This window comes from Acipenser ruthenus, chromosome 7 (assembly GCF_902713425.1).
Source record: "Acipenser ruthenus chromosome 7, fAciRut3.2 maternal haplotype, whole genome shotgun sequence".
NCBI lineage: Eukaryota > Metazoa > Chordata > Actinopteri > Acipenseriformes > Acipenseridae > Acipenser > Acipenser ruthenus.
The window spans coordinates 22041944-22063466 of record NC_081195.1 but is presented as its reverse complement, the minus strand read 5'-3'; the positions used below and the strand labels follow the sequence as shown (position 1 = coordinate 22063466).

Sequence of the window (21523 nt, the reverse complement as noted above, 5' to 3'; positions counted from 1 at the left end):
TAAGAAAAAACAAAGCTAGCTACATTCAGTAAGAGTCTGCCTTCTGGCATGCCTTAAAGACCCTGCGTTCCAAATCAGTAGGCAGGGATAGGGGGCTTGCAAGTGTGTGTCTCAGAGTGCCTGAAGGACCCCCCTTGCAAAAAATATAATAAAATAAAAAACACCAGGACTTCATTTTGGTGTCCAGTGGGGGGGAAAAATACAGTGTAGGATGAGGGAACGTTTTTTTTATTGATCAGCTGTAAGCTTTTCCTTATGCTACATTTAAAACAAACACAAAAATTGTAAACATTGTTTTTTCTCTTCTTTCCTTAATGCACGATTCAAAATAAATTAATTCAGTCGAAGGAACGTGTCTGCCTGTCCCTCTCTCACTCCACACTCTCATCTCCTTCTACCTTATCTTCCCTCACTTCCAACCCCTCTCCTCTCTCACTCCCACACACCCCTCCTCCACTCCTTCCTCTCTACCTCCTCTCTCATCTCCCTCACCCTCTCTCCTCTCCTTCTCTCCCCACTCTCCTCGCTCCCTGCTCCTCTCTCTCTCTCCCCCTTTCCCCTCTCCCCCCTCTCTCAAGTCTTGGAGTCCCTGCGCAGGTGCAAGGTCTCCATCTTTCCCAGCAGGAGTGAGACGGACGGCTCTGTGATTAACGAGGACTCCCTGGCCCTCAGCTCCCCCTGCACACAGGAGTGGGTGGTGCAGTGAGCAGCATTCTCCAGCGTGAGGCGCTCCATCACCTGGACAGAGAGAGAGAGAGAGAGAGACAGAGGAAGCTCCTTTGAATTTGAATTTGAAATTTGTTATTTTCTAAAGTAAAAATTTACAAATAATAGATTTCTTTAACCTAGTACTAGTTGCTGTGTTTTAAAATGAAATGCACGTTTGCAGTATCACGTTTTTTTTTATTTATTTTTTTTCTTCAAAACTGCACATTTCAGGCCTGTATCTGTTTTACAGCAGGTATTTTTTTCAGAGAATAATTCTTTTGCTGCAATCCCTTTGAGATTGCCTGTATATTGTAACACAACACAATACCAGATGCCTTGTAAGATACAAGCTGATTTTCACTCCACTCAAGGACAGAGTGGGCAGAAGCTATCTCTCCTCATGCTCCTTTCTCCCCTCCTGCCCTCTCTCCTCTCCCTTCTTTCTCTGCTTTGTCTTCCCCTCTCCCCCTACCTTCTCTGCTGCTTGTAGTCTGTCCAGCAGGGCTGCTGAGTCTAGCTGTGTGTCCTCACTTCCTCCTGCCTCCCTCCACACCCCTGGCTTTGTCTGAGTAGATCGGTCCGACCGCACTGGGGTCCTGAGAGCTGGGCCTCCCCCACCGGGCAGAGTGGTATGATCCCGGGGGTCCTCGCCAGGCTCTACCCCGTCTCCGTGAGGAAACACAAAGGTCTCTTCTTCGGAGCCTGAGTGAAAAAACAAAACAAGAACAGCTAGGAATGCTAAACAAACACCAACAAAAAAATTGTGTCATTTTTTTTTTTATCAAAATGTTTGTCAAAGTTTGTTTTAGAACATAAGTGATCTCCGTGCTACAAGCCTGCCCTGGACTTGAGTGAGCACCCTTTCTCTTAGGAGAGTGAAGGAGGGAGCAGTTCAGTCGCCATGCCACAAGCCTGCCCTGGACTGGAGGAGCACCCTTTCTCTTAGGAGAGTGAAGGAGGGAGCAGTTCAGTCGCCATGCCACAAGCCTGCCCTGGACTGGAGGAGCACCCTTTCTCTGTACTGCTCTGTCAGCATTGCTATCACTGCAGAGAGGAAATGTCTGGTAAACACGCTGTGGGTTTTTCTCTAATCTTTGTTGTGACATCTTCCCCATGCAGGTCGGAGTGCACAGGAAACCAGCGCTGGGCTGGTTCTTAACAAAAGCGACGCTCTCCCTCTCTCGCTTGAATGCAGTGCGGGGGACACTCGCTGATCCCTGATAGTAAAGCACAGCTCCACGCACCTCACTGTACCTTCACCGCACTGACACAGAATGGCACTGCTCTTCAGAGAGTCAGTATGTCTCTGTCAGTTAGTATACAGTAAGTGTTTGTGTGGTGCATGTGTGTGTCTGCATGTGTCTGTGCATACGTGTGTTTGTGTCATGTCTGTTTGTGTCTGTACATGTCTCTGTGTGTCTGTGTCTGTGACAGTGACTGTCTGTGAGTGTGTGGGTCTGTGTGTCTCAATGACTGTCTGTGAGTGTTGGGGTGAGCATCTGTCTGGGGAGACAATTATCTTCTGAACTCAAAGAATCCCAAGATAACAGCGAACAAGGGGACTGATTGGAGTGAGTCGGGACACTCATCACAATGGCGTTGCACAGCACAGAATCACAGAGCAGGTCCCAAAACTACCTGACTGCTCTGGACACACCAGACAAGGCAAGGGGCCTGTCAAAACAGAAACTCCAATCTGTATTTATCTCTGGTAAATTTACTAGCAGCAGCTAGTAGCACACTGCTGCTCACAGGAAGTGCTGCAGAAATCATGAGACTTCCTGTTCACTGATGGGCGATCACAGAAGAGGGTGACAGTGAGGGTGAGGGGGAGAGTGAGGGTGAGGGTCATGGAGGGAAGGAGAGAGAAAATGCAAGATATGTGCATTTAATTGTGAACCTAATTTGTTCCGTAACTGTTAAACACTCAGCAGCGATTAATTTAGTAACACTAAAATAAACTAATAAATTCAATGGCAAACGTTTAGACTAGAAGTCTTTCTCAATGTCTTCAACAGAAACGCTAAAAGAAACTTGACAGATTCATAATTCGAAGTTTAATGCAGCTTAATGCTGTTTTCAAGTTCTGCCTCTACAGTATGCATGGGCTAGTATCGTTTAGGAGGAGAGAGGGAAGAGCCAGACAGACAGAGAGAGAGAGAGAGAGAGAGAGAGAATGAGTGAGGATGTCTCTCTATACTCACTCCAGGAGTGGCTCTTGTTGTTGGTGTCAGACCCAGCGGGGGTTGAAGGGCATGATGGGAAGGAACTGTCGCTGGTTGACATCTTGAACGTCTTGCACTCTTGGGGTACCACGTCCTTGCAGTGCCGGTGACAATTCACCCCACAGTCTGAAAACAGACAGAACCTCACAACCAGCTCTGAAACCAGCCCTGAACACCTGCTCTGAAACCAGCCCTGAACACCTGCTCTGAAACCAGCCCTGAACACCTGCTCTGAAACCAGCCCTGAACACCTGCTGCTACCAACTGAACGGGACTGATGGAAACAGATCAGTACACATTTTATTGTGGGTCTAAAACACTAAATTCAGCTCATAGCAGGACAGAATGGATTCAGTTGCAGATTATTATTATTTGATTTTGTTTGTTTGTTTTATGAATTCAGCTGTCATGCTGTCGGATTACTTTGGCACGGTCTGAGAAGGCACGGTATGAACTGTTATACGGTGCTTTGTTCTGCAGTAATAATCACTGATTTCCGTTTTTTTTATGTGCAGTAAAGTATTTTGGTGTTTTAGACACATTGATGTACCTGACATTGTTAATTTATAATGCGTCGATGTTAATTAAACAACTACAATGTAGTAAAACGACTCTCTCTGAGATATTTTCACATATCCGATGGACACCCGGAACCATTTAAATCAGATATGACAGGTTCTGCTGTAATAGGAACACCAAAAGCTGGAAACCAAAAAACATTGGGGCAGCAGTGTGGAGTAGTGGTGAGGGCTCTGGACTCTTGACCGGAGGGTCGTGGGTTCAATCCCAGCTAGGGGACACTGCTGCTGTACCCTTGAGCAAGGTACTTTACCTAGATTGCTCCAGTAAAAACCCAACTGTATAAATGGGGAATTGTATGTAAAAATAATGTGATATCTTGCAACAATTGTAAGTCGCCCTGGATAAGGGCGTCTGCTAAGAAATAAAATAATTATAATTTCCAGATAGGTAGAAGCTGTCCGTACCTCTGCAGCGATATCCTTGCTTGATCACACCCCAGAGCTGAAACGCAGAGAGGAAACAGACTTTAATACTTCAGCATCATATTCTGTCCCTTTAACTTTTATGATGTTTATTAAGATGCTTTACCGTACCTTGCTATTCTTTCCAATGTTTACCTGTGCTTTACTACGCATTTACTGTGCTTCATTACACTTTACTGTGGGGAAACTTTTATAAGCGTTAGTTTACCACGGCTTATTTTTAATATGCTTTACCCCCCCCCCCCCCCACCTCCACTGACTCACAAAGCCATTGCAGGTGTCGCAGAAGGTGGGTTTCTTGTAAGTCGTCTCTTGGAAATTGTGCACGAAGTTCAGGCCCAACTTCGCACAGATGTTAATCCCGCGCATTAAGTAGCTTGTGATCTCGTCGCGGCTGATCAAACCCTCGCTGGAGAGGAGAGAAAGGAGTAAGAGGGAGGCAGTGGGGACAGGGAGAGGGAAGAAGAGGTGGGAGAGTTAGACGGTGGAGGGGGAAAGAAAGAGATGGTAGAGACATTGCTGTCGTTGCTGTGGTGGGGAGCTCTGAATTCAAAGTTTGGCGAAGCTGCTATTGTGATGTCACACTGCTACAAGGTGGCCATTGAAATATGAAAAATAAAATATGCTCTTAAAACAACTGAGATAAACAATTCAAATGAAGAGGTGTTTTATTAACACAACTTAATAAGGAAATTCAGGACTTAATCTTTCTCCTCCCCTCTCCCTCTCACCGCTCTCGATCCTGTGGGCAGTATGAGAAGGGGAAGCTGGCTGCGATCTTCTCAAAATCCTCCTGGGCGATGTAGCCGTCCTGATTGTGGTCGTAGTTCTGTATCACGGACTGCAGGTGGCGACAGACATGCATTCAGAATATATAACAATATTTTATCACTCACGAATGAGAAATCAGTTATTAAGAAATACTAAAAGTAACGTAAATTCATTGACAAACGTTTGTACTGCAAATTTCTCAGTATCTTCAGAATGTTTTAACAATCATAATAACAACAATAAGGAAAACCAAGCAGGTGTAGCACAAAGGAAATCGGGTATTATTCAGGACACCCCCAGAAGAAACGAATATAAATATAATTTCAGTCCTGTTACTGTAGTGCAATGCAGGTATTAAGACCAATCTACTTATATAGTGGTAATTCTGTTGTGGAACACTGTTTATTTGGTAAACAAGTTCGCAATAACAAGACACGTCACAGTACGTTTTATATATTTTATTTATTCATGATGGTCGTGATAATTTACAGCCAATTATAATTGAAAACTGCATTATCGTCCAACACTACTGTATATGTATGAGTATCGCAAGCTGCATTCATTACTTGTACATAAACAAGGCTTATTACTGTTCTATATAACGCATTGTTTTAATCCATTTATATGGATTACCTGTAAAATATGATTTTCAGTCAAATATAAACTAGTAGCTACGGTGACGGTTACCAGTAAATTATGCAGATGCCTGTTCGGTAATGTGTTCTGAAACTTCGAAGGTAAAAGTGTACCCTTTTTTACAGCTCTAAAATATGGCATACTTGAATTAAAATAGTTCGCTCCTCATTTAAAGTGTGTACCATGTTGGCGAGAACAAGTATAAAAATCCATCAGTGTCCCCACACCTTCAGTGAGACGATCAGAGAATCAGCTACCCAGTACCCGAGAGAGAGATTCTACTGACAGCACAATGGACTTGGAGCAGTGGCGTGATCAGGCAAGCGCCGTCTTGCACAAGTTAACAAAGGAGCAACTGCTTGAAACCGGACCACACCTCAAGTGAATCTGATGAAGGTGGGGGGGCTTTTAATTAAAATGATTGAAAAAGTGCTGGATGAAGTTGAGGAAACACTGGATCAGGAAGAAACGTGCCAGTTGAAGGACCTCCTAGACTTTGTAGGGAAGCTTCCATCTGAAGGCACGAGCAGGGGTAACACAGAAGTGGAGTTTCAACAGCTAGAGGAGCGGAGAAAGCAATACCTTCAAATGCAGAAAGCACAAGAGGAAGCTAAGGAAGCCACTGAAAAGGAGATGAAGGCTTAAGCAAGAAGCTAACACTGACAGATAAGTACAAAGGCCAATGGAGAAACCGCAACCTCTCACCCAGTTAAAGCACCAGAAGCGATGCTAAGGAGGGAGTTTCAGATCTGTGGACAAAAAGACTAATTGTCTTACACCAGATCAATGCTGGGTTAAAAAGGGACTGGGGTCTTGCTCATAAAAAGAATAACTGATAATTGGAAAGCCAAATTTAGTTGGCTCGTTATTAATTCCAATACAGAATGACAAACAGACAAGATTTCGCTGCATGGTTGGTACAAACGCAAAACTGGACAATACATTCTCTAAAGGAGGTTCAGGTTTGTGGGTTTTTAAATTTAACATTTTTGTGCCTGCTAAAGGTTGTTGTTTAAATACAGTCCGCCCGTCACAAATCCGGCTTGACCATTTATCCGCTATGATCAAGCTCTTCAGTAACGTTTATTATTGAACAGAGAAGATTAGTTCAGAGATTGTAGATCCCACCAAAGTTTCTGTAGACTGTTGTATGTGCTCCGTGTGCTACCATTGCTGGTAGTGTCACGTGAGCTGTTCAGTGTGTTGATATGTAATATAAATCCTGTTCGCCTGCGGGGGGCGTATCAACTTCAACCTCCGTCTCGATCTCCTGCCTGTCACTCAGCAGCGAATGCACGCACCCATACGGCAGACGGCTACCCTGTCACAAGCATTAATACCCTGTGTCTTTCTAAACAAGGGATTTATGGGAGCTCCCTATTAAAATCTGAATCTCAAAACAATAATGTGAATATAGTAATTGTTACAGTGGTGTATAATGGTATTTAAAACAGGATTCATTTGTCCGACGATGCAACAGATTACTGTATATAGCTAAGTAAATGTGTAGTTTACAGTAGCTTCAATTTGTCAATTTTGTACGGTGAGCTATCGAAGTACATCATAATGTATTACTTTACACATTTTTACATGTTTCTGCTATTATAGAATTAATTACTGTGATTGCTGCATTGTTTAGTATGGGATGGGAGCATATTTGCAATTCTATTTCACCACTTATCAAAGTACTGTTTGTGTGTGTTCCCGGACATTTTTTTTTTTTTTTTTTTTTAATAAGCATTTTTAAGGAAACGCAAACCCAGGGTTTGCTGTGACTACAGGGAATTGAACCACAAGTACTTCCCGGACAGATGCCCAATCCCACGGAATCAAGACCTCGTGGACGGTCTTAAGAGTCAGTCCCTGGTTTCTGGAGCGGCGTCCCTTCGGGCTCAGTTCAGCACCAGCAGAGTTTCAGCGAACTATGCAGGAGTGCTTGACGGGCCTACTACTAGATGAGATATACGATGCTGATCTACAGCCTGGAGGACATGTGCTGATCCAGAATATGACAGAGAGAGGGGTTCAAAACAAGATTTGACCATATTGGGAAAACACAGTCTGTGTAATTGCTGGAATGAGATGTAAGGACAGTCCAGTCTTGGAGGTGAGGCCAAAGAAAAAGAATCTGCCAGCTATTTCGTCCAATGTCCCTGTTAAATGTGGAGGTTACAATATTCTTCATCATTGTGACACAAAGGTTAAGTTATCTGTTGAACCGCATGATCAACACCTCCATACAGAAAGCTGGTATCTCAGGCATTCCGGGATGCTTGGAGCATGTCAGTGTGATCTGGCAACAGATTCAATCTGAAAAAAGGAGAAGGCACTCCATATGACATTCCTGGATTTAGCTAATGCATATGGTTCAGAGCCTTCACCATGGCAATGGAAGTCATTATTAGAATGTCAAGCTTAAAGGAGGAAGTTGGTAGTGACTGAAGTGCAAAAGCAGGAGAGGATGAGCTGTGTCAAGGCGGTGTCCCAGGCTAAGCAGGAGAATGGATGAGGGGGAGAATGTGGAACAGTGTAAGATTGGCTGGCGAGACCTGTGGACAGTGGAACAGAGGAGGATTAGCTTCCTGATCAGGTCCACCTATGATGTTCTTCCATCACCGCAGAACCTGAATGTGTGGGTAGGAAAGAACCCTGCATGTCCTTTGTGTTTATCACCGACTACCCTGAGCCAGGGTCACTTTTCTTGGCGTGACGACCAGGTGCTGTAATGCTTGGCATTCACACTATAAGAACGGCATAATAAGATCAACAGGTCATTGTCAATATCAGCAATAGCTGCACACAGTGAATGACATTCCGCCGTCCAGGAGAGCAACCAACAGGATTTCATCATGGCGAAAGCCAAGTCAAATATTATTATGAAGTGAACAACAGCTACACTTGTGTAATGAAGATAAAAAATAATACTAAATACACAAAAAAAAGAAAAATGGTATTACTATAATAATAATAATAATAATAATAACAGCATTAAGATTTTCAACAGCATTAATAATAATAACAATAATAATAATAACATAATGAATTCTAATAGTAATAATGTTAATAACTAACTCACATCCACCATCTGTTTCACGTGTTTCGAGATGGTTGCGGGGTTGTGCCTTGGCGCCACCCCCGATGCCCAGTCAGCGATCACGGGGGGTTTAGCAGGGGTAGCAGGCTGAGGGGAGGGGGAACACTGTTACCAAGGTGACAATATAATAGAGAATTCCATGGGATTCACTTTGCAGTGCTTTTATCATGGGGTACAGCAGTTACCATATTTACTAATCTACATCTTGTGCATTAGTTTATCTGTCTGCTGTTTTAATCTTGGGGCCCCTCACCTGTATTTTGGGGTTCCTGGGCTCCTTGGCGTACGACAGCTCGTAAATCTCATCCTCCGTGTAGTAGAGATCCAGAGACAGCTGTGGGGTCACAGGTCATGCACCTTTATATAACATCCCATAGCTGGGTGTTTTTTGACCCACTTTCCACACAGACACACTGGCACTGATACAGACATAAAAACATGCAGTCACACACTTGATGCGCAGACACAGATACACAAAGACTCTAATGCACAGAGACGCACAGATACACTGAGACACACTCTCACACACACACTCACACACTAGGATACGCACGGTGAGCAGGTGCAGCAGGTCCTTGTTTGCCTGGAAGGGCGGGGTGGCGCTCTGGACCTGCAGCAGCTCGTTCACGTTACTGTACACATGCTGCAGCTTGCTCAGGTTGATCTTGTTGTCCTCCAGATAGTCCGGCAGGGCTTCGTTCAGAGAGACCAGGTCCTTGAGGTGAACCCCCAGGATGGGGATCTTGAACCCGGAGCAATCAGCGTACACCCGTCTGTACCAGCCATAGTTACTGGAGGAAGAGAGCAGGTCCGTCATCTCGCTTAGCGCCTGGGGACATGACGGACAGGAGAGAGATCACCCATACGGTTCCCCATAGTAGCAGCACAGCAGAGTTTAGTACGGCACAGTGAAAGTATGATAAAGCATACTAAAAAAACTAACCGTGGTAAACTAACCCTTATAAAAGTTTCCAATCGTAAAAGCACAGCAAAGTGTAATACACCACGGTAAAGAACAGGTAAGCATTGTGAAGCACAGTGAGCGATGTCGCCGGACACAGATGCACAGAGAGAGGGAGGAGATTGACCGTGGTGCACGTACCTTGTTGACGTCCTGAGGCAGGATGCTGCTGGTCTCTTTGAGGCGCGAGATGGAGCTGTGACTCAGACCCCCAATCACAGCCATTAGTGTGTTGAAGTTCTGCAACTGACGCAGCTTCTGTAGAGAGAGACGCCAGTATAAAGGTATAAACTGTGAAAACTGTCGTAGTGATTGTGAAGGTAACAGTAGCAATAGCAGCAGTAATGATTGTCAGATTAGAGGTTGTAGTACAGTAGAAAGGCTGTCCTTACCTCACCTTTACAAAAACACTCAATGCGGAAGTTAATTGGTACTCGGTTGTAAAGGTGAGGGAAGGACAGCTTTTCTTGTTTGGAAATCAGCACATCAATAAGCTAATTTATTTAACACCTGCCGATTTTAAATACTTCTTAAAGGCAGTTACGAGTACGAATATCAGCACACTCCTGGTAGGTGTTACTGTTGTTGTTATTATTATGATGCTCATTGTTACCTGCGCCACACGAATGAACTTTATGAAGACCTCGGCTCTTTGCTGGGGTTTGGGTCGGCTCAGGATCATCAGCTGGACCCACTGAGAGATCCCATTGCAGAGGGAGACCGAGCGCTCCAGGGCTGGGTTATCACGAACTGAACCGTGCACCACGTAACTGCGGTAATCCAGGTACTGAGAGAGAGGAGGGATGAGGGGGGGGGGGGGGGGAGATGGTTCACAGCTCAGAGACTGCAGAAGTTACTGAACTCCAGGGAGAGTGAAGAGGAGGTAAAGGGAGAAGAGAGAGCGGGTCCATGGCTCACAGAGGCTCTGCAGAAGTTGTATAACTCCATGGAGAGAGAAGAGAGAGAAAAGAGATGGTTCATGGTTCACCGAGAGTGCAGAAGTTTTTAAACTCCAGGGAGAGAGAGAGAGATGGTCCATGACTCACCAAGACTATGCAGAAGTTCTTCAACTCCAGGAAAATGAAGAGGAGGGAGAGGGAGAAGAGAGGGGAGAGAGATGGTTCATTGTCCACTGACACTGCAAAAGTTCTTGAACTTCAGGGGAGGGAGATGAGAGAGAGATGGTCCAGGGCTCACCAAGACTGCATTAGTTCTTGAACTCCAGGGAGAGTGAAAAGGAGGGAGGTGGGAAGAGGGATGAGGGAGAGATGGTCCAGGGCTCACCGAGACTGCAGAAGTTCTTGAACTCCAGGGTGAGTGAAGACAAGGGAGAGGGAGAAGAGAGAGAGGGATGAGGGAAAGATGGTTCACTGCTCACTGACACTGCAGAATGTCTTGAACTCCAGGAGAGTGAAGAGGAGGAAAAGGGAGAAAAGAGAGAGGGATGAGGGAGAGAGATGGTTCATGGCTCACTGAGACCAGATGTTCTATAACTCCAAGGAGAGTGAAAAGGAGGGAGGTGGGAAGAGGGATGAGGGAGAGATGGTCCAGGGCTCACCGAGACTCTGCAGAAGTTCTTGAACTCCAGGTAGCTCAGATGCTCTGCCAGTTCGTCAGGCTCCAGGTGGTCGAAAAGTAGAGACACCTTGCGCTTCTTCACACAGGTCGGAGTGCCCTGCAGAGTGAACTTCCGGGACCAGTCGTGAGGGAGTCTTGAGAGGAGAGTGGAGAAGGGTGAAAGGGTTAGTGAGGGAGCAATGTCTTTCAACTTCCTGACTCCCCTACATGTTAGCAGTGTCGATCAGTTGGCATTATGTTTTCCCCCCTGCCTCCTTTACACCCCTCCTCCCCCCTGTTTTCTGGGGTCCCCCCCGCCCCCTCACATGTTGGCTGTGTCGATGAGCTGGCAGTGGGTCTCCTCTCCCTCGTTCTTCACCATTTCCCAGAAGTCTGCCATCACCTCCTCCAGCTTCGCATCACCTTTGAACGCAACGGGGAACTGAGTGATCCAGTAGCTGAGAGAGACAGCCAAAGAAAACTGTTAATACTAAACTGAGAAGAGAAGAGGAGAGGACAGACACACAGACATTACTGAGCGAGTAAAGAGCAGACACACAGACGGCACACAGTATATTGCACTGCACTGAATTGCATTACATTGAATAACATAGTATTGAATTGCTTGATGTTGCATTATATTATATTACACAGTGTTGTATTGCACCGTATTGTGTTGGTCACTCACCGGACAAAGAAGCATATTCTGGGTCGCACCTGGTCCCTCCGATCCATGGGGCAATCTCGATACGTGAGCCCGGGGTCAAGGAACTTAAACCCAGCCAGCCAACTGACTCACACTCCCCTCCCCCCTCTCCCCTTCCCCCCCCCCCCTCCAGAAGGATATAAGCTCAGAAGTTTCTTTGCCAGGACAGAGGACGGCACAACCCAGCAGTGCATCATCAGGGTCATGTGGACGACCTGCCCTACCCGGCACAGCTTCCCCTCCAAGTCTGAAAAACAGGCATTGGACAGTAGGTATGAAACCAGCCTTCAATAGGCATGAAACTGGCCTTGAATAGGAGTGGAACAGGTGTTCATTCATACCCTAGTGATTTAGGCCAGCTGGTCACCCTTGTCCCAGTGAGGTGCTGGGAACGCTTCCAAAGGAGAACAAAGCCAGCCTGTGCCTGCAGATCACTGCGCACGTACTCACCATCTCCCAGCCTCCCAGCTCCAGCAATCCTCCCGAACAACCCCAATGAACTCGCGCTCCACATTTAGGCATTGTGCAGGCATAATGGGGTGTCCCTCCCCTCTCTCTTTCCTCCCTCTTTTCTCCCTCCCCTCTCTTTCTTTCCTCTCTCCATCTCCTCTCACCGAATGACTGCACGCATCTCTCGATCAGCTCCTCCAAGCTCGCCCCCTTGGTCAGTGTGCCCATCGATGACATCATCGCCTTGGCGCGGTTGATCTCCTGGGGGCTCGGGCACGTCATCCTGCGCCTGATATTCCGGGGGACCCCCTTCCCTCTCCCGCTGCCCCCCACCACAGGGCTCGAGCATTCCTGGTGGGACTTCCTGTAAAGAGAGAGAGAGGGTAGAGGGTTTACTAAGCTTTACAATGCCTGCCTGTGCTTTACCATGCTTTCACTGTGCTGTGCTATTACTGTGGGGAAACCTCCATAAGAGTTAGTTTAATCTGGTTTGCCATGTTTATTAATATGCTTTACCATACCTCTCTGTGCTTTACAATGCTTCCCTATGCTTTACCAGACCTCTCTGTGCTTTACAATGCTTCCCTATGCTTTACCAGACCTCTCTGTGCTTTACAATGCTTCCGTATGCTTTACGAGACCTCTCTGCTTAACAATGCTTACCTATGGGTTACCATGCTTTCACTGTACTTTATTACACTTTGCTGTGCTTTTACTATGTTCAAGGAGATTGGCATTTTATATATAGATAGATTTTGAATAAGCAAAACAAAAAGGTTTATCTCGCAGTTTACACATAGGATTTTGGGTGAATTTGCTTTCACAATTTTTTATTTAAACGTGTGTTACGTGCACAGATGCATAGTGGGGAAAGCATAATTACCATGCAAAAACACTGAGTAAACTTTTACAAGGGAAGCTAAACTATTTTTTAATAAAGTGACTTTGCTGTTGTTAATGCATCAGCCTGTGGGTTTCACTAACAGATCATCGAGATGAGATTAGCACACAGGACAGGAAGCGACAGAAAGAATTCACAGAAAACCAGACCGAAGTGATCTGAATGTGCCAACACGTCCATCTCAAAAATACATCAATACAGTTTTACATCACCCTGTAGAATTAACTAATTTTTCTTCATGAAATCGAATGAAACCTGATGAATAATGTTAGATGAACATAGTGAATTACACACCACTTTGTAGTTTTCCATGTACGTAAAGGAAAACTGACAGAAATACTGTACTACTGTTATGGCTTCCGGTAGACTCTTGCGATACAATTTTGTAGTTTCTTTGATTACATGATGTTAAATAAAATATATAAATTACGTTCAAATAGTTATTTTTTATTTTTATTATGTCTCAATTCTAAAATTCTAGGTGATGCAAAACTTTTGGCCACAACTGTATATAAATACATACTCTAAAAGAAACATAATAAATTCAATGACAAACATTTCGACAAGAAGTATTTTTCAGTGTCTCAACGTTTGTTGTTGAATTTAAGTTTCTTTTAGAATCTCTCTTTTTTTTGTGGTCTTTTTACAAGTAGCACATCAGGACCATAAAGTGTATCGTGCTGTATATCGTATCATGACCTGCATTTCACGATACATATCTTGGTACTGGTGTATCATTACACCCCTGAAATGTCTTTATAATGTGTAGCAGACCCTGATATTGATGCGATCCAGCCCGCTGAAATGTCTTTATAATATATAGCACTAGACCCTGATATTGATGCGATCCAGCCCTCTGAAATGTCTTTATAATATACAGCACTAGACCCTGATATTGATGCGATCCAGCCCTCTGAAATGTCTTTATAATATACAGCACTAGACCCTGATATTGATGCGATCCAGCCCTCTGAAATGTCTTTATAATATACAGCACTAGACCCTGATATTGATGCGATCCAGCCCTCTGAAATGTCTTTATAATATATAGCACTAGACCCTGATATTGATGTGATCTAGCCCTCTGAAATGTCTTTATAACATATAGCACTAGACCCTGATATTGATGCGATCCAGCCCTCTGAAATGTCTTTATAATATATAGCACTAGACCCTGATATTGATGTGATCTAGCCCTCTGGAATGTCTTTATAACATATAGCATTAGACCCTGATATTGATGCGATCCAGCTCTCTGAAATGTCTTTATAATATACAGCGCTAGACCTTGATATTGATGCGATCCAGCCCTCTGAAATGTCTTTATAATATATAGCACTAGACCCTGATATTGATGTGATCTAGCCCTCTGAAATGTCTTTATAATATACAGCGCTAGACCCTGATATTGATGTGATCCAGCCCTCTGAAATGTCTTTATAATATATAGCACTAGACCCTGATATTGATGCGGTCCAGCCCTCTGAAATGTCTTTATAATATATAGCACTAGACCCTGATATTGATGAGATCCAGCCCTCTGAAATGTCTTTATAATATACAGCACTAGACCCTGATATTGATGAGATCCAGCCCTCTGAAATGTCTTTATAATATACAGCACTAGACCCTGATATTGATGCGATCCAGCCCTTTGAAATGTCTTTATAACATATAGCACTAGACCCTGATATTGATGAGATCCAGCCCTCTGAAATGTCTTTATAACATATAGCACTAGATCCTAATATTGATGTGATCTAGCCCTCTGAAATGTCTTTATAACATATAGCACTAGCCCCTGATATTGATGAGATCCAGCCCTCTGAAATGTCTTTATAACATATAGCGCTAGACCCTGATATTGATGAGATCCAGCCCTCTGAAATGTCTTTATAATATACAGCACTAGACCCTGATATTGATGTGATCCAGCCCTCTGAAATGTCTTTATAATTGTGAACAGGCTGGCTGGTGGTCATGTCAGGCCAGGAAGTAGACAGATGGGACTGGTGAGTGAGTGCGCTGTTGCACCGGTTTGTTATAAATAAAAGGTTTCAACAAACAAAGCACTTTACAAAACAAAAGGCACGTTGGCCATAAGAAACAGACAAACAAACAAACACACTGTAGAACCAGCACGCGTAGCTACTGTTAATTTCTTTTTAATTCTCCTCTCTCCCGTTCTCCACTCTGAACACCCAACCCTGAGTGAGTGATTCCTGCATCTATATATACAACTGTGCCGGGATTCAATTTCACTTTAATCCCCGTAATACACAGACCGCACGCTGTACGATATTCTACAAACAGATCATTTTTTTTCAAACAATCACTCTGTCCCAGTGACTGTCCTGTACTGGTTGCTTGTGGTTTCAGTCAGTCTCTGCTTTCACTTTCACATCCCTCTTTCCTCCAAACAATCAGACAATGAAATGGCTTCCTAAACCGAGCTCTGCTCCGACTTCCCTCACAGTAGGGATCACAGCTTAAGACACACGATTAAGACACACTGTCAGCTGTGGAAAATAAAGAGGAAACACCCTTATAAGGGGTAATAAAGCACAGTGAAATCATGGTAAAGCACAGAGGGGTACAGTATGGGAAAGCCCAGGTATGAATCAACGCATTAATAAACATGACAAACCAGGGTAAACTATGATTATGCATAGTATAAAATGCCTGGAGAATCCTAAGGGCCAGGTCCCTGAACAGGCTTTCTGTCTCACCTCAGCAGATCACAGTTCTGGGGGGGTTGTCTCTTATGGTTTGGTGCTTCCCACAAATATACTCACCTACCAACACAAACACCCTTTCCTTTCATTCAGAATGACCTCATTAGGTTTTGGTTTTTTTTTTAAACTGTGAGTTCTCATGTGTGTTTTAACTGAGCTCAGAGTAAAACTCTGCAATGGGAGTCTTATTGTCATTACGTTTCCTTGTTCACTTCTCCTCTCCCTGCTTTTCCCTTACCCCTTTCTCCTCTCTTCCTCTCCTCTCCCCTTCTCCCTCTCCTTATCTGCCAGATTTTCTCCTCTATCTCTCCCTTTCATTCCCTTCTCTTTCCCCCATTCCTTTCCTTTCTACCTATCTTTGCCTTCCTTTCATGCTCACACTCCCTTCCCTCCCATCCCTTCTTTCTCATTTCATCTCCCCATCCTCCCCTTCATTCCCCCTCTGTGTAGCTGGTACAAGCCCCTCTTTCATGGGCAGTCAATGGGTTATGTGTTGCCGGAGCTTGTGAATGAGTGGTGCTCACTTGTCTTAGTTGATAAAGGAGAGAGAAAGCTGAGCGTCGGACTCAGAGTGGCTTGGGGCTGGCGTGAGGCCAGGGGGTAGCCGACAAAGAACTGCCCTCTTTTCTGTCTTCGTCTTCTGTTTAATTTGTTTCTTTTTCAAATGAAAAGGCTAAAAAAATAACAGCGGAAAGAAAGATAGTATTTACTAAAATAAAAAATGTACAGATATTTCTTTAAACTATAGAACTGGATGTCATGTGCTCAATAACATGTGTTTCTTTCAAAACTGCACATTTGAGACCTGTGTGTCGAATGGATTGAAATTTAAAACAGGTGTGATTTTATGTAACTATTTTGTTCGCTGCAATCACTTTGAGATGAATATATTATAAAAGAATACAGTACAGGGTGCTGTGGAAGATACAGACTGGTTTCCACAACACTGAAGTTCACAGCGGCCAGAAAGCTGATTCTATCAAACAGCACCCTGTTATTAATATCTAAAATAAAAATTGGTTTCAGTCTATACTATGCATTTTAGAAAGAAATAAAGGCGTAATTTCTTTAAATGAATTAAGATTTATTTTTGTTGATGGCTGGATACTATTAGCAACATATTCATATTTTCTTTTGTGAATTTTTTTAGTACTCTCAAAGGGTTAAACAGTTATTTTGAAAACTGAGAATAAACTTCTGACCCTCTCTAAAACAGCTGAAACTCAACTGCAAAACATTCCTTAAAACGGTTGTGAATTGCTTTTGGCCTCCCTACTGTTTGTTCCTTGAAGCAGTGTTTTTAATATGCTTTACCAGACCTCTCTGTGCTTTACAATGCTTCCCTATGCTTTACCAGACCTCTCTGTGCTTTACAATGCTTCCCTATGCTTTACCAGACCTCTCTGTGCTTTACAATGCTTCCCTATGCTTTACCAGACCTCTCTGTGCTTTACAATGCTTCCCTATGCTTTACCATCCCTCTGTGCTTTACAATGCTTGCCTATGCTTTACCAGACCTCTCTGTGCTTTACAATGCTTCCCTATGCTTTACCAGACCTCTCTGTGCTTTACAATGCTTCCCTATGCTGTACCAGACCTCTCTGTGCTTTACAATGCTTCCTTATGCTTTACCAGACCTCTCTGTGCTTTACAATGCTTCCCTGTGCTTTACCAGACCTCTCTGTGCTTTACAATGCTTCCCTATGCTTTACCAGACCTCTCTGTGCTTTACAATGCTTCCCTGTGCTTTACCAGACCTCTCTGTGCTTTACAATGCTTCCCTGTGCTTTACCAGACCTCTCTGTGCTTTACAATGCTTCCCTATGCTTTACCAGACCTCTCTGTGCTTTACAATGCTTCCCTGTGCTTTACCATACCTCTCTGTGCTTTACAATGCTTCCCTGTGCTTTACCAGACCTCTCTGTGCTTTACAATGCTTCCCTATGCTTTACCAGACCTCTCTGTGCTTTACAATGCTTCCCTATGCTTTACCACACCTCTCTGTGCTTTACAATGCTTCCCTGTGCTTTACCAGACCTCTCTGTGCTTTACAATGCTTCCCTGTGCTTTACCAGACCTCTCTGTGCTTTACAATGCTTGCCTTTGCTTTGCCATGCTTTTACTGTGCTTTATTTTCACCTTGCTAAGCTTGACTATGCTAAACATTCCTAAGGGTGAGTACAGAAGCATTAACAAATTATTTCAGGAGCAAAAAGGCTGTTGCTGTGACTTGTTGAGAAAAAAAAGCTTGCATGCAAATCTCAAAACCAGCTGATCAGTATCACAAGTGAATGTGTTTCAGTGTGTGGGGCTCCAGTGAGGGTTATTAAACTACTGAGCAGCAAATACCATTTTCATATATTTAAAAAAGAAACCAAAAAAAAAACAACTAATTGATTCCTTTGTGCAACCACAATAAATGATACAAGTGCAAATGGTAAAGTTGCACAACACAAAGCCATGTTTTGCTCCTATGCATATCTGAATACAATACACTACACATGGAGTCCAGTGTTATTAGACACACAGTGAGTGGTTGAGCCGGGAGTAAAGACACACTGTGAGACATTACTGGTCACACAACAGAAAGTGCTGATCTTACAATGAAAGTCATAACAAGTGGTCATTACTCAATTAGCCCCAGTGTACAGGTTATAAACTCAGCTGTGTCTTATTAAATGGATCAAACCGCTATGCAATGGGAGTCTTATTTCCTTCCCTGTTATTATTATTATTTATATAAGGGATGGAAATAAGATTCCTATTGCATAGCAGTTTCACCCATTTACTACAAGCTTGATTAGCCACAGTCTGTATTATTGAACTTTGAAACCACGAATGGATCCAACTGCTACGCAACAGAAGTCTCATGTCCATCTGTGTTGGATTGCAGATCCCCCTCCCTTCTCTTCAAGCTCAGGTGCGTTATTAAACAGATTAAATGGATTGGACCGCTATGCAATGGGAGTCTTATTCCCTCCCTCTCCCCTTACCCCCCTCCCTTCCACTGTGCCTCTCACTTCCCCTTTGGAAAGCCCTATAATTCAGTTCCAAGTATTTTGTTTATTCACTCACAGAGGCTGGCACTATATTCAGAACACACAATGCAAATTTTTTTTCCCTGCAACAAGGATTCATCTGTCTTCAGTGCAGCAGTCAGACCCATGCAAATGAACAGGATTATATACAGTACAGCAGCGCTGCTCTCCTCAAACTTTTTTCTTAGGTCTCCGGTACCATACTATGCATAATAAAAGTGTGTCTGCGAAGAAATAAATAATAATACATATATACACATATACACACACACAAATAAAATATAACATGGTATGTTAGCAGTTTTCCCATGCTTTTCCCATACTTCAATTAATTTACTGTAGTTTACACTGGTTTGCCATGTATGATTTTACCACACCTCCCTAGTCTGTACAATGCTTACCTGTCCTTTACTTTGCTTTCACTGTGCTTTATTACACTCGCGATGGGAAACATGTGAGGGTTAATTTACCATGTTGTGTTTTTTTAATATGCTTAACCATTACTCTGTGCTTTACAATGCTTCCCTGTGCTTTACCAGACCCCTCTGTGCTTTGCAATGCTTCCCTATGCTTTACCACACCTCTCTGTGCTTTACAATGCTTCACCAGACCTCTCTGTGCTTTACAGTGCTTCCCTATGCTTTACCAGGCCTCTCTGTGCTTTACAATGCTTCCCTATGCTTTACCAGACCTCTCTGTGCTTTATGATGCTTCCCTATGCTTTACCAGACCTCTCTGTGCTTTACGATGCTTCCCTATGCTTTACCAGACCTCTCTGTGCTTTACAGTGCTTCCCTATGCTTTACCAGACCTCTCTGTGCTTTACGATGCTTCCCTATGCTTTACCAGACCTCTCTGTGCTTTACAATGCTTCCCTATGCTTTACCAGCCCTCTCTGTGCTTTACAATGCTTCCCTATGCTTTACCAGACCTCTCTGTGCTTTACGATGCTTCCCTATGCTTTACCAGCCCTCTCTGTGCTTTACAATGCTGCCATCATGCTTTTTTTTCTATGGGAAACTATTGTAAGTGTTTGCCTGTGTAGCACACTTGTCTGCTTTATCTTAAGTTCTGTTTTTGAAGTCACTGAGATACTTCTGCTTTCCTGTGGTTGTTGCTGAATAGCTGCACCTAAGCCTCGCACTGCTTATACAAGTCTAGCAGTGGATTTCATCACCTACCACGTGGCTTCACGCACACTTTGCAGACGAAGGGAGTTTTCTACTTGCACATTTTATTAACATGCTCCAATTTTTTGGCCAGTTCATGTACAAAGGTTTATCACAGTAAGTATGCCATCAAGGCAGTACACTTCGAGAAGGGGGCTGGTTCATTATATTCTCTGCTGTGCTTTTACCAGGGGGGTATCAAAGCAGTCAACTTTCAGAAGCAGCTTATATGTTGTGGTTATTTAATGTATTTCAGCCCAATGGAACCAACTAAGAATAAATAAATCAGTCAATAACTAAATTGAAGAACAAAATAATTTTAACCACATTTGGAACACGCTTCCAAATGAATTTATGTAACAGCTGGCATTACACTGAAGGTATGAGTCAAATATGCAATGTAAAGCTAAGCCAAAAACACTGAATTCACAGCAAGAATGAACAAGTACTAACCCTAATTCTTACAGGACAGCTAGAGCAAACCTCTACTGCAATGAGGGTTGCTTCACATTTAATCAGTCAGTTGCCTGAACACTTCCCCTCTGAGTTTCCCTTCAGCATAAAACATCAACCACAGCTCGCCAATCCTCTAAAAGATGAACAAAAAAAAGCAGCAACAGCCTTCATAAAAAACAAACAAAAAAAAACCTGCTTGTGCTACCCTAAAGCCCTTTAAAAAGAAAAATAAGCGACTAACTAAACTAAGTAATATTAACAAATCTAAAACAAAATCTGGCTGTCGACAGAAAGCAAAACCAAAAAAGAACAAAAGGTTCTCAAAATGAAACAAAACCACCACAACCTTAAAAAAAAAATAAAGAAAAGAAACCGCAAGTTTGAAGAGAACAGCGGCACAAACAGACCTGTCTCTCTCACCTCTTACTGTCTCTTCGGTTCATGATTGAAGCTTGGGACTCCTGTGCAAGCTACAACGCTTCTCTCAAGTTGTAGACTTTAACAATCCCAGCTTCCATGACTTTCTTATTCTTGCGTCTAGCTCCTGGTTCTCTCTCTCTCTCTCTCCAGCAGTTCTTATTTCCTCATTCAGAAAGATAATCTCAATTTTCTTTTTATAAAATCTGTCCAGGTTAGTATATAAAAAAAAAGGGATGCCAGGTATACAGTCAGTCCAGAGTACCCCACCCCTTTCTCTTGTGTGAGCTGTCTCTTTCAGTTACTTCACTGCAAGAGCTGCAACTCTCTGCTACCAGACAGCTGCAGAGAAATAGAGGAACTCACACACACGCAGACACACACACTGCAAGACTGATAGAGGAACTGCACATACAGACTTGCTGATAAAGAGAGAGAGAGAGAGAGAGAGACATGCGCATGCAGGCAGACAGGTATTTTAATTATCTAAATAGAGGCTGAGCTTAATACTTGTGCTCTCCTCCTTTGTAAAATATAACCACACTATTTCTGCAGTCCCGTCCCCCATGCTTTCCCAATGGTTATTATACACTATGCATTTACCATAGTTTGCCCTGGGTTTCTCAGATCTAACCCCCCTTCTCTTTCCCCCTTCACTCCTCACCCCCCTGACGTTTGCCCACTCGCAGTCATCG

At 43.6% G+C, this 21523-nt stretch overlaps 1 protein-coding gene across 2 annotated transcripts; it reads right to left on the bottom strand.

Moving 5' to 3' along the window:
- Positions 1-539: 539 nt before the first annotated feature.
- Positions 540-21297, bottom strand: LOC117415502 (RAS guanyl-releasing protein 1-like). Of its 2 annotated transcripts, XM_034025980.3 has the most exons (17): positions 20832-21284; positions 12277-12476; positions 11804-11909; positions 11645-11707; positions 11283-11414; positions 10958-11111; positions 10013-10186; positions 9541-9657; positions 8992-9267; positions 8692-8772; positions 8421-8525; positions 4669-4778; positions 4202-4346; positions 3920-3956; positions 2913-3059; positions 1181-1410; positions 540-738 (listed from the first exon to the last, which is right to left on the bottom strand). In XM_034025980.3, exons 1-17 carry the CDS (start codon positions 20852-20854, stop codon positions 574-576), a joined length of 2265 nt encoding a protein of 754 aa, XP_033881871.1. In that variant the 5' UTR covers positions 20855-21284; the 3' UTR covers positions 540-573. The 2 variants fall into 2 exon arrangements, with proteins under 2 accessions (XP_033881871.1, XP_033881872.1); XM_034025981.3 differs by lacking the exon at positions 2913-3059 and having other exon boundaries at positions 20832-21297.
- Between the last annotated feature and the right edge of the window lie 226 nt (positions 21298-21523).